We start from the raw sequence: 15,000 nt of genomic DNA, 5'->3' as shown, positions 1-15,000 counted from the left end.
GAGAACTCTCTGACTCTCTCGATCTGCTCTCTCTCCTCCGAGATGAGAGAGAGCGCTCTACCTAAGAGAGGAGAGAGAGGGGGAGATGAGGAGAGAGAGAGAGAGAGAGAGAGAGAGAGAGAGAGAGAGAGAGAGAGAGAGAGGAGAGAGAGAGAGAGATGGAAGCTCTCTCCTCGACTCGAGATCGAGAGGGAGATGAGAGGGATCTCGAGGGATCGATCGAGAGAGATGGATGAGCCGGAGAGGGAGAGCGAGGAGGAGGACGGAGAGAGTACGAGAGGATGGGATGGAGTGGGAGAGGAGAGGGAGAGAGAGGAGAGAGGAGAGAGAGGAGAGGGAGGGAGGAGAGAGAGAGAGAGAGAGAGAGAGAAGGGAGAGCGAGATGGAGACCGGAGAGAGGAGAGAGAGAGAGGGAGAGAGAGAGAGGAGAGAGAGGAGAGGAGAGAGGAGAGAGAGAGAGAGAGAGGAGAGAGAGAGAGAGAGAGAGAGAGAGAGAGAGAGAGAGAGAGAGAGAGAGAGGGGAGAGAGATGAGAGAGAGAGAGAGATTAGGGAGAGAGAGAGAGAGAGAGAGAGAGCGGGAGGCACCAAAGAGAGGAGAGATCTGGAGAGGAGAGACTCTCTAGAGAGGAGGACTCTCCTCTAACTTCTCTGGGGATCCTCTCGATATTACTCCCAGGGATCCCTCTGTTACGAGGATCTCTCTCTCTCTAGCCCTACTCTCTCTCTGTGCTCTCGCTATACCACAAACTCTCAGATGTCTCTACGCTTCTAGAGCGACCTAGCCTGCTCTCTGAGAGGATGACACTCAGAGGGACGAGCGAGAGGGAGAGAGAGAGAGAGAGAGAGAGAGGGAGACAGAGAGGAGGAGAGAGAGGAGAGAGAGAGAGAGAAGAGAGAGAGAGAGAGAGAGAGGGATGAGAGAGAGAGAGAGAGAGGGGGAGAGAGACCTCCCGAGAGAGAGAGAGAGAGGGAGGGATGAGAGAGTAGATAGAGAGACAGACAGACGACAGGGAGAGTGAGATAGAGAGAGGAGAGAGAGAGGAGATGAGAGAGAGAGATAGAGAGAGAGAGAGAGGGAGGGAGGATGAGAGAGAGAGGAGCGAGAGAGGCAGGAGCTCTGAGCGAGAGAGGAGGGATAGAGAGAGAGACTCTCGATCATGAAAGACTAGCGAGAGCGAGAGAGGAGAGAGGTAGAGGGATCAGAGAGACTGGAGATAGAAAAGAATCTCTAGCGAGAGAGGAAGAGAGCGAAGAGAGTATGATAGACACACACGGAGAGCGGAGAGCTAGAGAGAGAGAGAGAGAGGGAGAGATAAGAGAGATGAGAGAGAGAGAGAGAGAGAGAGAGAGAGCGGATGAGAGAGAGAGAGAGAAGAGAGGAGAGAGAGAGAGAGAGAGAGAGAGAGAGAGCGAGGGAGAGGGAGAGAGAGAGAGAGCGAGGAGAGAGAGAGCGGAGAGACAGAGATCCGAGAGGAGGCGAGAGAGAGAGAGAGAGAGGGGAGGGAGAGAGGAGGGGAGAGATAGAGAGGGGGAGAGAGAGAGGAGAGAGAGGAGAGAGAGAGGAGAGAGAGAGAGAGACAGGGAGAGAGGAGATGAGGAGAGAGAGGAGAGATGAGAGTGGAGACACGAGGAGAGAGCGAGAGAGAGAGATGAGAGAGCGGAGAGGATGACGCAACTGGGAGGAGAATCGCAGATAGGAGAGAATGACGGCGAGGAGAGAGAGAGAGAGAGAGAGAGATGACCAGATAGAGATGGAGAGAGAGCCACCACGAGACGAGAGAGAAAGCGATAGAGAATGAGAGAGAGAGAGAGAGATGACAGATAGAGTGAGAGATGGTTCATGGCTCACCGACACTCTACAGAAGTTCTTAAACTCCAGGTAGCTCAGATGCTCTGCCAGCTCCTGGGGCTCCAAGTGGTCAAAGAGCAGAGACACCTTGCGTTTCTTCCCACACTTTGGGGTGTCCTGCAGAGTGAACTTCTGGGACCAGTCTTGAGGGAGTCTGAGAGGAGAGAGAGGGCAGGGGTGAAAGGGTTAGTGAGGGAGCACTGCCATTCAACTCGCCTACATGTCAGCGGTGTCGATCAGTTGGCATTATGTTGTCCCCCCTCTCTTCTACACTCTGGGCCCCCCCTCCTGTTTTCTGGGGTCCCCCTGCCCCCTCACATGTTGGCCGTGTCGATGAGCTGGCAGTGAGTCTCCTCTCCTTCGTTCTTCACCATTTCCCAGAAGTCGGCCATCACCTCCTCCAGCTTCTCATCGCCTTTGAACGCAGCGGGGAACTGAGTGATCCAGGAGCTGAGAAAGACGGCCGGAGAAAACTGTTAATACAGAACTGAGAGGAGAGGAGAGGAGAGAGGAGAGAGGAGAGGAGAGGAGAGGAGAGAGGAGAGGAGAGGAGAGAGGAGGAGAGGAGAGAGGAGAGGAGAGGAGAGGAGAGGAGAGGAGAGAGGAGAGAAAGAGGGGAGAGGAGAGAGAGGAGAGGAGAGAGGAGGGAGAGGAGAGGAGAGGAGAGAGGAGAGGAGAGGAGAGGAGAGGAGAGAGGAGAGGAGAGAGAGAGGAGAGGAGAGAGAGAGGAGAGAAGAGAGAGGAGAGGAGAGGAGAGTGAGGAGAGGAGGAGAGGAGGAGAGGAGAGGAGAGAGGAGAGGAGAGGAGAGGAGAGAGAGAGGAGAGGAGAGGAGAGGAGAGCAGAGAGGAGAGAGAGAGACGAGAGGAGAGGAGAGGAGAGGAGAGAGGAGAGGAGAGGAGAGGAGAGGAGAGAGGAGAGAGGAGGAGAGGAGAGGAGAGGAGAGAAGAGAGGAAAGGAGAGGACAGACAGATTGGCTCGATGCTGCTCTGTATTATATTACAGTGCATTTACAGTAGTACTGCAGTTCATTGTTGTGCTTTTCACTGTATTGTATTGTGTTGCATTGCACTGTCGGGTGTTGGTCACTCACCGGACAAAAAAGCAGATTCTGGGTCGCACCTGGTCCCTTTGGTCCATGGGGCAATCTCGATATGTGAGCCTGGGGTCAAGGACGCTAAACCCAGCCAATCGAATGACCCCCTCTCCCCTCTCCCCTCTCGACTCACTCCTCTCCCCTCTCCCCTCTCCCCTCTCCCCTCTCCAGAAGGATATAAGCTCAGAAGTTTCCTTGCCAGGACAGAGGACGGCACGACCCAGCAGTGCATCATCAGCGTCATGTGGACGACCTGCTCTGCCTGGCACAGCTTACCCTCCAAGTCTGAAAAACAGGCATTGGTCAGTAGGTATGAAACCATCCTTGGAGAAGCATGAAACCAGCCTTGAAGAGGCATGAAACCAGCCTTGCAGATGCATGAAACTGGCCTTGAGTAGGAGTGGAACAGGTGTTCATTCATACCCTCGTGATTAGGATCAGCTGGTCACCCTTGTCCCAGTGAGGAGCTGGTAACGCTCCCAAAGGAGAAGAAGCCAGCCTATGCCTGCAGGTCACTGCGCACACACTCACCGTCTCCCTGCCTGCCCGCTCCAGCATTCCTCCCCAGTGACTCAAAATAACTGGGTGTGTCTCTCTATCTCACTCACTGTCTTTCCCTGTCTCCTCTCTTTCCCCTTCTCTCCTCTTTCCTCTTTCCCCACTCCTCACCTCTCTCCTCTTTCCTCACCCCTCTCCTCTCCTCTCTCTTCCCCCTCTCCTCTTTCCTCTCCTCTCCTCTCTCTCTCCCCTCTCTTCTTTCCTCTCCTCTCTCTTTCTCCCTCTCTCCTCTTTCCTCTTCCCTCTCCTCTCCTCTTTCCTCTCCCCTCTCCTCTCACCGAATGACTGCACGCATCTGTCGATCAGCTCCTCCAGGCTCGCCCCCTTGGTCAGCGTGCCCATCGATGACATCATCGCCTTGGCGCGGTTGATCTCCTGGGGGCTCGGGCACGTCATCCAGCGCCTGATATTCCGGGGGACCCCCTTCCCTCTCCTGCTGCGCCCCACCATGGGGCTGGAGCACTCCTGGTGGGACTTCCTGGAGAGAGAGAGAGAGAGAGAGGGGTTTACCATGTTTTTTTTAACATGCTTTACCATACCTCTCTGTGCTTTACAATGCTTGCCTATGCTTTACCAGACCTCTCTGTGCTTTACAATGCTTGCCTATGCTTTACCAGACCTCTCTGTGCTTTACAATGCTTCCCTATGCTTTACCAGACCTCTCTGTGCTTTACAATGCTTCCCTATGCTTTACCACACCTCTCTGTGCTTTACAATGCTTCCCTATGCTTTACCAGACCTCTGTGCTTTACAATGCTTGCCTATGCTTTACCAGGCTTATCTGTGCTTTGCAATGCTTTCCTATGCTTTACCACACCTCTCTGTGCTTTACAATGCTAGATACATTTTGAATAAACAAAACTAAACGTTTGCTCTCGCTCTTTGCACACAGGGAGTGGATTGTGAGTGAATTGGCGATTACATTTTCTATGTAAAGTAATTTCAATAGAGTGGCTTCGCTGCAGCCCCACTAAGCCCCTTGCTGTTCTTAACACATCAGCCTGCAAGTTTCACTGCCAGATCAACGAGATGAGATTAGCACACAGGACAGGAAGCGACAGAGAACATTCACAGAAGAGCAGACTCAAGTGATTTAAATGTGCCTTCACATCCATCACAAAAGCAGAATGAACCAATCTTGCTTCGGAAAGTCAAACAAAACACGTTCAGTAACGTCACGCTAACATATCGAATTACATACAGCTTGGTAGTTTTCCATAATCTTATAGAAAAACTGAAAAATTAAAAAACAAAAGACATTTCATGAGATACTGTACTAGTATTATTGCTCCAGGTAGACTTCTACAATATCATTTTGTAGTTTCTTTGATTGCATGATGTCAAACAAAAGATCTTAATTATGTTCATTTATTTATTTATTTTTTTTAATTATGTCTCAATCTTAAAATTCTCATTTCATTTTTGTCTTTTGACCATGGGAAAAGGCATGGGGGTAAAACTGCAGAAATACTTTGGTAAACTTGTAAGCTTGCAAGGTAACTGAGTGTATGTACTTGCACCACTGCTCACTGGTGGATTTAATTCTGTTGCTCCTGTTGTCACTGGGTCTGCCCTCTACCTGGCTTTGGCATGCCTGGACAGGCTCACTGCTCAGCCTAGCCGCCCCGCCTCGCGGTTCTGGGTGGGGTCGTGTCCTGTGGTTTGATGCTCCCCACAGACACACACACACACACACAAACACAAACGCACAAAACCACACACACACACACACAAATGCACACAACTACACACACACACCCTTTCCTCCTTTCACCCAGAATGACCCCATTATTTCTGTCTTGCAAACGCGCCAAGTTTAAAACACATTATCAATTTTATGTTCTAACTCTTACACTTTTTTTTTAAAACGTGCGTGTTTTAACTGAGCTCAAACTAAAACTCCTCCTCGATGAAACGTTGTCACCCCATTTTCTCTTTCTCCCCATCTCTCCTTTTCTTCTTCTGCCAGCTCCCTTCCTCATCTCCTCTTCCCCTTCTCCATCTCGTCCTTTTCCCTCTCCTCATCTCCCAATGTCTCCTCTGTAGCTGTCTTTCATTCCCCCACTCCCTTCTCTTACCTATGTCTCCCTTCCCTTTCATTCTCATCCTCCCTTCTCCCCAGTTCCCCTACCTAATATCCATTCCTTTCTCCTTCTCCCCTCTCTCTGTGTAGCTGGAATAAGCCTCTCTTTCATGGGCAGTCAGTGGGAGTTGTTATGTGTTTCTGGAGCTCCTGGATAAGTGCTGCTCACTTATCTTCCTTGATAAAGGCGAGAGAAGGCTGAGCATCGGACTCAGAGCGGCTCGGAGCTGGCGTGAGTCCAGGGGGCAGGGGGAAACCAATAAAGAGCTGCCCTCTTCTCTCCCTCTCGCCGTCTCTCTCTCTCTCTCTCTCTCTCGCTCTCTCTCTCTCTCTCTCATCTTGTGTTTGTTTATTTTTCAAATTAAAAATAACAGCAGAAAGAAAGATGTTATTTCCTAAAATAAAAACAAAAAGCAGAGATTTCTTTAAGCTGTGGAGCGAGACGTTGTAAATCTATGCTTCACCAGGAAATATCCTGTGCCTTACAAGCGTCCTATGCTTTACCAGACACTTGGGATTTACAATGATTCCTACGCTTTACACAGACCTCTTGCTGCTTAACAATGACTCCCTTTGCATTTTACCACACCTCTCTGTGCTTTACAATGCTTCACTTTGCTTTACCAGACCTCTCTGTGCTTTACAATGCTTCCCTGTGCTTTACCAGACCTCTCTGTGCTTTACAATGCTTCCCTATGCTTTACCAGACCTCTCTGTGCTTTACAATGCTTCCCTGTGCTTTACCAGACCTCTCTGTGCTTTACAATGCTTCCCTATGCTTTACCAGGCCTCTCTGTGCTTTACAATGCTTCCCTGTGCTTTACCACACCTCTCTGTGCTTTACAATGCTTCCCTATGCTTTACCAGGCCTCTCTGTGCTTTACAATGCTTCCCTATGCTTTATCAGACCTCTCTGTGCTTTATTACACTTTCCTATGCTTTTCCGTTAAACAGGGTAAGTAACGAAAGCATTAACAAATTATTTCAGGAGCCAGAAGGCTGTTGCCGTGACTTATTGAAATGAAAATATTTTCCATGCAAATCTGAAAACCGGCCCATGAATGTCACAAGTGAATGTGTGTGAGGCTCATTAAACAGCTGAGCATCAAATATCGTTTCAGATACATAAAAAAAAAAAAAAAGTATTTCTGTCTTAATAAACAAATTGATTCCTTTATATACGACCACAAGGACTAAAGAAAGTGATAGATCAAAATGGGAAAGTTGTCCCTTCATGTAACTCGCAAAACACACACGGCACCAGAAGCCTTGTGTGGCTTCAGTGCAGACCTAAATACACTGCATTGCACAGCAGTGTGATCCAGTCCAGGTTTTACTACCAGCTTGATCAGCCCCTTGATCAGCGCCCCCCCACTTCCCCTTCTTTGGAAAGTCAGCTCACTCTGTTCCACGTATTTGTTTATTCACTCACAAAGGCTGGCATTATATTCAAAACACACAATGCAAATGTTTTTTTTTTTTTTTTTTTTTTTTCCCTGTAACAAGGATTCATGTGTCTTCGGTGCAGCAGTCAGACTCGACCCATGCAAATGAACAGGATTATAGACAGTTCAGCAACATTGCTCTCCTCAAACTATCTTCTTAGGTCTGCAGTACCATGCTATGCATCATCACTGTGATTTCTTTTTCTATGAGACACTTTTAAATCACTTGTATTGCTCTTGTCTACTTCCCGCACATGTTGCAGATGAAGGGAGTTTATTGACATTCTCTAATTTTTTTGTCCAGTTCATGAAGAAAAGTTTATACCACTCTACCTTTTAAAACATGTATCACAGTAGATATGCAGTCAAAGCAGTAACCTTTGAGAAGGGGGCTGGTTCATTCTCCTCTCTGTGCTGTACTACACTTTGAGAAGGGGGCTGGTTCATTCTATTCTCTGTGCTTCACTTTGAGAAGGGGGCTGGTTCATTATCTTCTCTGTGCTTTACTACACTTTGAGAAGGGGCTGGTTCATTCTATTCTCTGTGCTTTACTACACTTTGAGAAGGGGCTGGTTCATTATCTTCTCTGTGCTTTACTACACTTTGAGAAGGGGCTGGTTCATTCTCTTCTCTGTGCTTCACTTTGAGAAGGGGGCTGGTTCATTCTCTTCTCTGTGCTTTACTACACTTTGAGAAGGGGCTGGTTCATTATCTTCTCTGTGCTTCACTTTGAGAAGGGGCTGGTTCATTATCTTCTCTGTGCTTCACTTTGAGAAGGGGGCTGGTTCATTCTCTTCTCTGTGCTTCACTTTGAGAAGGGGGCTGATTCATTATCCACTAAGAGGCAAGCAATCAATCAATCAATCAAACAGCAAAAATGAACAAGCGCTGTGCTAGCAGGCAACTAAAGGGTTAACTCCTTTATCATAGCACAGGACGTGTGTATGTGTGTTCCGGGCAGGGGACTGTTATGCAGATTTGGTTTTCCCTGAATGGGCGTTCTTGCAATGCAATACACAGTATGGATAAATGACACAACAAACGCTAACTCATTTTTACAGCACCGCTAGAGGCAACCTTTACTGCAGCAACTGTTGGTTAATATTCAATCAGTCTGAGCACTTCCCCTCTGAGTTTACTTCAGCATAAAACAGCCAGACCACAGCTCACTGATCCCCCAAAAGAGGAGCAAAACCAAGCAGCACCAGCCTTCATAGAAATACAGATAAACTGCCTGTGCTGGCCCCAGAGCCCTTCAGAAAAAACCAACAAGACTAACTGATAACAAACGAATCAAAAGCAAAACACATAAGCTGGCTGTCAATCAAATGCAAAAGCAAAAGAAGAAAAGGTTCTCAAAATGAAACCGACACGAAGCAACTGCAGCCATCGAAAACAACAGCAACAAAAAGATAAGACACCGTAAGAGTTTGAAGATAATAGCGGCACAAACCGACCCAGTCTCTCTCTCTCTCCCTGTGTCTCTCTCTGCATGTCTCTCTCTGTGTCTCTCTCTCTGTCTCTCTCTCTCTCTCTGTCTCTCTCTCTCTCTCTGTCTCTCTCTGCATGTCTCTCTATGTGTCTCTCTCTCTGTATGTCTCTCTCTCTGTCTCTCTCTCTCTCTCTCACTCACCTCTTACTGTCTCTTCGGTTCATGATTGAAGCTCAGGACTCTCTCTTCATGTGCAAACTACAACGCTTCTCTGAAGTTGTAGACTTGATCAATTTCAGCTTCCATTACTTTCTTATTATTCCTTCTTCTTGCTCTTGGTACTTTCTCTCCCCTCTCTCTCTCTCTCTCTCTCTCTCTCTCTCTCTCTCTCTCTCTCTCTTGCTAGCCAGAGAGACCTTGGTACCCCCACCCCTATCTCTTGTGCGAGCGGTCTCCCTCTGAGCTGTCTCTTTCACCACCTGCGCTGCAAGAGCAGCATCTCTGTGCAACCAGAGCGCTGCAGAGAAATAGAGGAACTCACACACACACACACACACACACACACACACACACACACACACCCCCTCACACACCCCCACACACACACTGCACGATTGATAGAGGAACTGCACACACAGATTGAAAGAGAGAGAACTTCTGTAAGAGAGAGAGAGAGAGAGAGAGAGAGAGAGAGAGAGAGAGAGAGAGAGAGAGACCTTCAGCAAGTCACTTCACCTCCTTGTGCTCTGTCTTTGGGGTAAGACATTGCTGGAAGTGACTCTGCAGCTGATGCATGGTTCACAAGCCCTAGTCTCTGTAAGTCACCTTGGATAATAACAACACACAAGCAGACTGTTATTTTAATGCTCTAAATAGCAACTGAACTGAATCCTTGCTCTCTCCTGCCACAGTTTTTTTTCCCCCAAATGCCTTCTGTTATTATACTATGCATTTCCCATAGTTTTTTTATCCAAACTCTCTCAATCATCTCTGCCTTCTATTTCTTCTATTGTTCTCTCTCCTCTAACCCCCTCAACCCCTTTCCCCTCACCCTCTCCTCTCCCTTACCCTCTCATCCATTTCCCCATCCCCTTTCTCGGGCGTCCCTCGCCCCGCTCCCCTGTTCCCGTTCGCAGCCCCCCCCCCCCCCACCCCAGACACAGTGAGCACATCTCCGGGTGCAGGTCCCAGCTGCATAAAAATAAGGACCTCCTTGTTGGTGGAGCTGTGATGAAGCCAGGTAAAACACAGCAGCCTGCCAGCACGGGTGTCTCTTATTACAGTAAAGCTGCAGTCCAGTCAAACCCACCCGCCCCCTGCAGCTTCCCCATGGTTACACTCTGCATTCACTTCAACAGTGGTGAGGTGATAACAAACACAAAAATGAGTGGATAAAATCCTTTCTGGTGTTCAAGGTAGGCGCTACAGGTGAGCAGAGATGCCCTTAGTAGATTATAATAGGTGCATGTCAACTGTGGTGGTCACCTCTCTGTGCTTTACAATGCTTCCCTGTGCTTTACCAGATCTCTCTGTGCTTTACAATACCTCTCTGGGCTTTACAATGCTTCCCTATGCTTTACCAGACCTCTCTGTGCTTTACAATGCTTCCCTATGCTTTACCAGACCTCTCTGTGCTTTACAATGCTTCCCTATGCTTTACCAGACCTCTCTGTGCTTTACAATGCTTCCCTATGCTTTACCAGACCTCTCTGTGCTTTACAATGCTGCCGCTCCACAATCTCAAACAGCGACTGCCGCTCCACAATCTCAAACAGAGACTGCCGCTCCACAATCTCAAACAGAGACTGCGGCTCCACAATCTCAAACAGAGACCGCCGCTCCACAATCTCAAACAGAGACTGCCGCTCCACAATCTCAAACAGAGACTGCCGCTCCACAATCTCAAACAGAGACTGCCGCTCCACAATCTCAAACAGAGACTGCCGCTCCACAATCTCAAACAGAGACTGCGGCTCCACAATCTCAAACAGAGACTGCTGCTCCACAATCTCAAACAGAGACTGCCGCTCCTCAATCTCATACAGGGCGGGGCAATCCACACGCAGGCAGAGGGCATGCGCGAACCTGGGACCTCTCGCACTAAATCATAGCGCTGATACCGCTGTACAAAAGAGCTGGCTTCTTTACAGGGAGCGCAAATATGATGCGTGCTGGTGACATTTCTTAGTCCGGTATTTTTGTGTGTTTTAATAAAGCAAATTGTCAAATTGATTTTGTGTAAATTATTAACATAACGACTTGAATTCATAGAAAATGTATGGCAGCATCCTTTTTATTTATTTTGGGGGAATGGGGGAGGAATCTTATTTCTTGTCCAAATTCTGAAGCCACTGAGTCATGCCCGAAAAGGACAGCTGTTTGTGAGCTAGGCTGGTCAAGCTTTGTCGTTGGAGCTGACCCCTTTGTTTACACACCACTGCTGTGTAAATAATGAGGAGACGGGCCCCTATGCTCAATGCTGCAGTGTAAATAATCTCAGACCCCCTAGCTATTGACACTGGCATTCAGAACAGAAAATAGGAAGCACTTTTTTACGTAGTTGGGGTCTGGAACCAACTCCCCAGTAATGTTGTTGAAGCCGACATCCTGGGATTCTTCAAGAAGCTGCTTGATGAGATTCTGGGATCAATAAGCTACTGACAACCAAACGAGCAAGCTAGGCAGAATGACCTCCTCTCGTCTGTAAACTTTCTCATGTTCTTATGTTCAAGTGTGCCGGACTGGGCCGCAGATGTTGATTGTACTGGTTTTCGGTGCTAGTCAATCAGGGAAATTGATGATAGACCGATGTCACGATGCATGTCGTGATATGCAGGTTGCATTACGACAAGCGCCGCGATTCACGCGATGGTTCTGATTGGCTACCTCCATGATGGATCATCAGATCAACTGACCTTTCGGTAGGCTAGCTGAGAGACGGGCTCTGGAAGTTAGCAGGATCTCGATGTTCTTCTTAACAGCTGCTCGCTTCAAGAAGTGGTCCAGCGGGTTTTGCTTGCGCTTAACATGCGGTCTCTCTTGTTTTCATAACACTGCGCCAGGTCACTGAAGAAGTAAACCCTGTTACTGCTGTTTGTTGTTGAAGATGATAATGCTACTGTACATAAACCACACGGTGTGACGGAGGCAAGGGTCCCTGTGTGTGTGTGTGCGTGTGGGCAGGTATTACTATCAATGCGCGGACAACATTTGAGAAAATGTTTAGCTTGTTGTCGACTTTCCCCCTGTGTGGAGTTTTGTCTGACTGGAGTTAGAAATAGCAAATAAAAACATAGTGAGAGTCAATGAGAAGAACCCACAAGTAAAGGAATGCAAACGAGTGTCTCTGTGTGTGCATGCGTCTCTCTCTGTGCATGTGTGTGCCTCTCTGGTCGTGTGTGTGTGTGTGTGCGCGTGCAGGGATGGAAATGAGACTCCCGTTGCATAGCAGTTTGATCCGTTCCTGGTTTTACTATGTTTGATAAGACACACCAGAGCTTGCTATCCACACACACTGTGGCTAATCAAGCCGGAATTGATCAAACTGCAATTTCACATTTGTTTGTCATTTGTGTGTGTGCTCCTGTGTGTGTGTGTGTGTGTGTGTGCTCCTGTGTGTGTGTATGTGTGCTCCTGTGCGTGTGTGTGCTCTCCTGTGTGTGTGTGTGCTCCTGTGTGTGTGTATGTGTGCGCTCCTGCGTGTGTGTGTGTGTGCTCCTGTGTGTGTGTGTGAGTGCGCTCCTGTGTGTGTGCGTGTGTGCTCCTGTGTGTGTGTGTGTGTGTGCTCCTGTGTGTGTGTGTGTTTGCTTCTGTGTGTGTGTGTGCGCGCTCCTGTGTGTGTGTGTGTGTGTGTGTGTGGTGTGTGTGTGTGTGTGTGCTCCTGTGTGTGTGTGTGTGTGTGTGCGTGCGTGTGTGTGTGTGTGTGTGTGTCTGTGCGCTCTTGTGTGTGTGTGTTTGTGTGTGTGTGTGTGTGTGCGCGCTCCTGTGTGTATGTGTGATGAAACAGGTGTTTCTCTAGATTACACCAGCAGGAAATTTGTCACTTACTGTAAATGGAACTCAAAGTAATTGAGCAAAACCTTCCGAGGTACTTCCCCTTTCTCTCTCTCTCTCTCTCTCTCTCTCTCTCTCTCTCTCTCTCTCTCTCTCTCTCATCTATATATATATATATATATATATATATGTGTGTGTGTGTGTGTGTGTGTGTGTGTGTGTGTGTGTGTGTGTGTGTGTGTGTGTGTGTGTGTGTGTAGCAAAAAGTATCCTAGGTTAACTTTCATTGATATGAATTTATGAAGTTTCTTTTAGAGTTTCTTTTAGACACTGAGAAAGACTTCTAGTGGAAACGCTTGTCAATAAAGGTATTTGGTTACTTTGAGTGTAGCACTGTTTAGAACAATAAGTAATCATGATGTTTAGACGTTCTATTATATACTATCCCACAATCACTGTACTGTATGAATCGGGCAAGGGTTAGAAAAAGAAAGTGCTGGACTGCAGTGTGGAAGGCAGTGGGATTGAGGAGCTCAGTGGTTAGATAAAGAAAGCGATGGGCTGCAGTGTGAAGGCAGTGGGTTTGAGGAGCTCAGTGGTTAGATAAAGAAAGCGCTGGGCTGCAGTGTGGAAGGCAGTGGGTTTGAGGAGCTCAGGGTTAGATAAAGAAAGTGCTGGGCTGCAGTGTGGAAGGCAGTGGGTTTGAGGAGCTCAGTGGTTAGAGTGCTGGGCTGCAGTGTGGAAGGCAGTGGGTTTGAGGAGCTCAGGGTTAGATAAAGAAAGCGCTGGGCTGCAGTGTGGAAGGCAGTGGGTTTGAGGAGCTCAGTGGTTAGATAAAGAAAGCGCTGGGCTGCAGTGTGGAAGGCAGTGGGTTTGAGGAGCTCAGTGGTTAGATAAAGAAAGCGCTGGGCTGCAGAGTGGAAGGCAGTGGGTTTGAGGAGCTCAGTGGTTAGAGTGCTGGGCTGCAGTGTGGAAGGCAGTGGGTTTGAGGAGCTCAGTGGTTAGATAAAGAAAGCGCTGGGCTGCAGTGTGGAAGGCAGTGGGTTTGAGGAGCTCAGTGGTTAGATAAAGAAAGCGCTGGGCTGCAGTGTGGAAGGCAGTGGGTTTGAGGAGCTCAGTGGTTAGATAAAGAAAGCGCTGGGCTGCAGAGTGGAAGGCAGTGGGTTTCAGGAGCTCAGTGGTTAGAGAAAGTGCTGGGCTGCGTTTTAGCAAGTGAAACATTCTAGAAGCACCAAGTCCTTACTGCCTTATGGTCTGGCCATTATTTGTAGGAAGACAGTGCCCTCTTCTGGCGAAACGTGGAATGGCAGGAGTGTTATGACAAAAGAGATTTTTGTGAAAACTACAAATGCCAGCGAGCCTTGCAGCCTCTATGGGGGGTTCTGAGCATGCTCAGTGAGGTTTCCTGCTGTTTTTTTTTTTTTTGGTGCGCTTCAAACCTGCCCTTCTGGTGCGGTGGTTGCTATGGGTGACAGAGAGAGGGAGAGATGACAAGTAGATGGAGATTGTGGAGGTGAGCAATCGATAGAGTCTGCCTGTGCAGAATGCACGGAACACGCGTTGTGTGTGCGTGCGTGTGTGTGTGTGTGTGTGTGTGTGTGTGTGTGTGTGTGAGAAGTGGGAGGGGGTGGAGGGTGGGGGTTAGGTATGACCTTGCTAAATTTAGCACCCCTCTTCCTTCAACCTCCTCTGTACTCGTCTGTTTGATAGATTTGTTGAGAATCTGAGATGCAGTTTGTATTGAAGTAGGCAGGCTTGTGTACTTCCTAACAGAGTCATTTAGAAAAGTACTTGGAAGAGGGTGGGGGCTGGTGCCTAATTATTTAGAATTCAAGATAACATCTACATGGCATGGCATTATTTATGGATGATTTATTAATGATGTTAAGGTCCAGTGGGTAAAGAAACGGGCTTGTAATAGGGAGATCCCTGGTTCAAATCCCAGCTCAGCCACTGTGTGTGACCCTGAGCAAGTCACTGAACCCCTTTGTGCTGCGTCTTTGGGGTGATACGTTGTTGTAAGCGACTCTGCAACTGATGCTTAGTTCACACACCCTAGTCTCGTATCTTGTAAAGCGCTTTGTGATGGTGGTATGAAAGGCGCTATATAAAGATTGTTATTACCTTTTAAAAAAGGTTTGCAATGGTCTTAATTGTTCTTTTTGTGATTTACTCATTTGTAAAGGGGAAGCAATTCATTGCATGCTTTGGCGATTGTGTTAAGAGATCATAGACCTATGCAACGCAGGCTGGATTAGCCTTCTTTACATTCATAAGCACCAGCGCCATCTAGTGCACAGCTAGTGTATTGCCAGCAGAGCTAACGCTTGCTTCCAAAGTGATGGACACTTGAACTTGTGCGAGCTACTGAACAGAAGGGGGGCGGGGTTACCAGGACTGAGGGGGTGGGGTTAATTTAGAGGGGGAGGGGTCTGATCAAAGGGGGAGTGGTCACAATCCCAATGTTCTCTTTTCCAGCTGTTTCTTGTGGATGTGTCACTGAGATCGGAGCTGCCTAGTCGCTCCCTCTCCCTGCAGAGAGAGA

General features: G+C 48.2%; 2 protein-coding genes across 5 annotated transcripts in view; one reads left to right on the top strand and one right to left on the bottom strand.

Moving 5' to 3' along the window:
• LOC121305004 (RAS guanyl-releasing protein 1-like) overlaps positions 1 to 8,979 on the bottom strand; it is a 20,613-nt gene extending 11,634 nt beyond the window's left edge. For 2 of the 4 annotated variants that reach the window (XM_041236474.1, XM_041236472.1), the window contains exons 1-6: positions 8,664 to 8,978; positions 3,781 to 3,980; positions 3,124 to 3,229; positions 2,942 to 3,004; positions 2,169 to 2,300; positions 1,851 to 2,004 (exon numbers count right to left, since the gene is read on the bottom strand). In XM_041236474.1, the coding sequence (XP_041092408.1) occupies positions 1,851 to 2,004; positions 2,169 to 2,300; positions 2,942 to 3,004; positions 3,124 to 3,229; positions 3,781 to 3,980; positions 8,664 to 8,686 (678 nt within the window). In that variant the 5' untranslated portion in view covers positions 8,687 to 8,978. Of the gene's footprint in view, positions 1 to 1,850; positions 2,005 to 2,168; positions 2,301 to 2,941; positions 3,005 to 3,118; positions 3,230 to 3,780; positions 3,981 to 8,663 lie in introns of all 4 variants that reach the window. The other 2 variants (XM_041236473.1, XM_041236475.1) reach the window with 2 other exon arrangements.
• A 5,980-nt stretch (positions 8,980 to 14,959) lies between these two features.
• LOC121304837 (ryanodine receptor 1-like) overlaps positions 14,960 to 15,000 on the top strand; it is a 79,910-nt gene continuing 79,869 nt past the window's right edge. Inside the window, exon 1 of the mRNA XM_041236247.1 lies at positions 14,960 to 15,000. This exon is cut by the window's right edge and continues 264 nt beyond it. The gene's annotated coding sequence lies outside the window, so the exon portion shown is untranslated.

The sequence above is a fragment of the Polyodon spathula genome, chromosome 40 (genome assembly GCF_017654505.1).
Source record: "Polyodon spathula isolate WHYD16114869_AA chromosome 40, ASM1765450v1, whole genome shotgun sequence".
In the NCBI taxonomy this organism is placed as follows: Eukaryota; Metazoa; Chordata; class Actinopteri; order Acipenseriformes; family Polyodontidae; genus Polyodon; species Polyodon spathula.
This window is presented reverse-complemented; position numbering and strand designations above follow the sequence as displayed.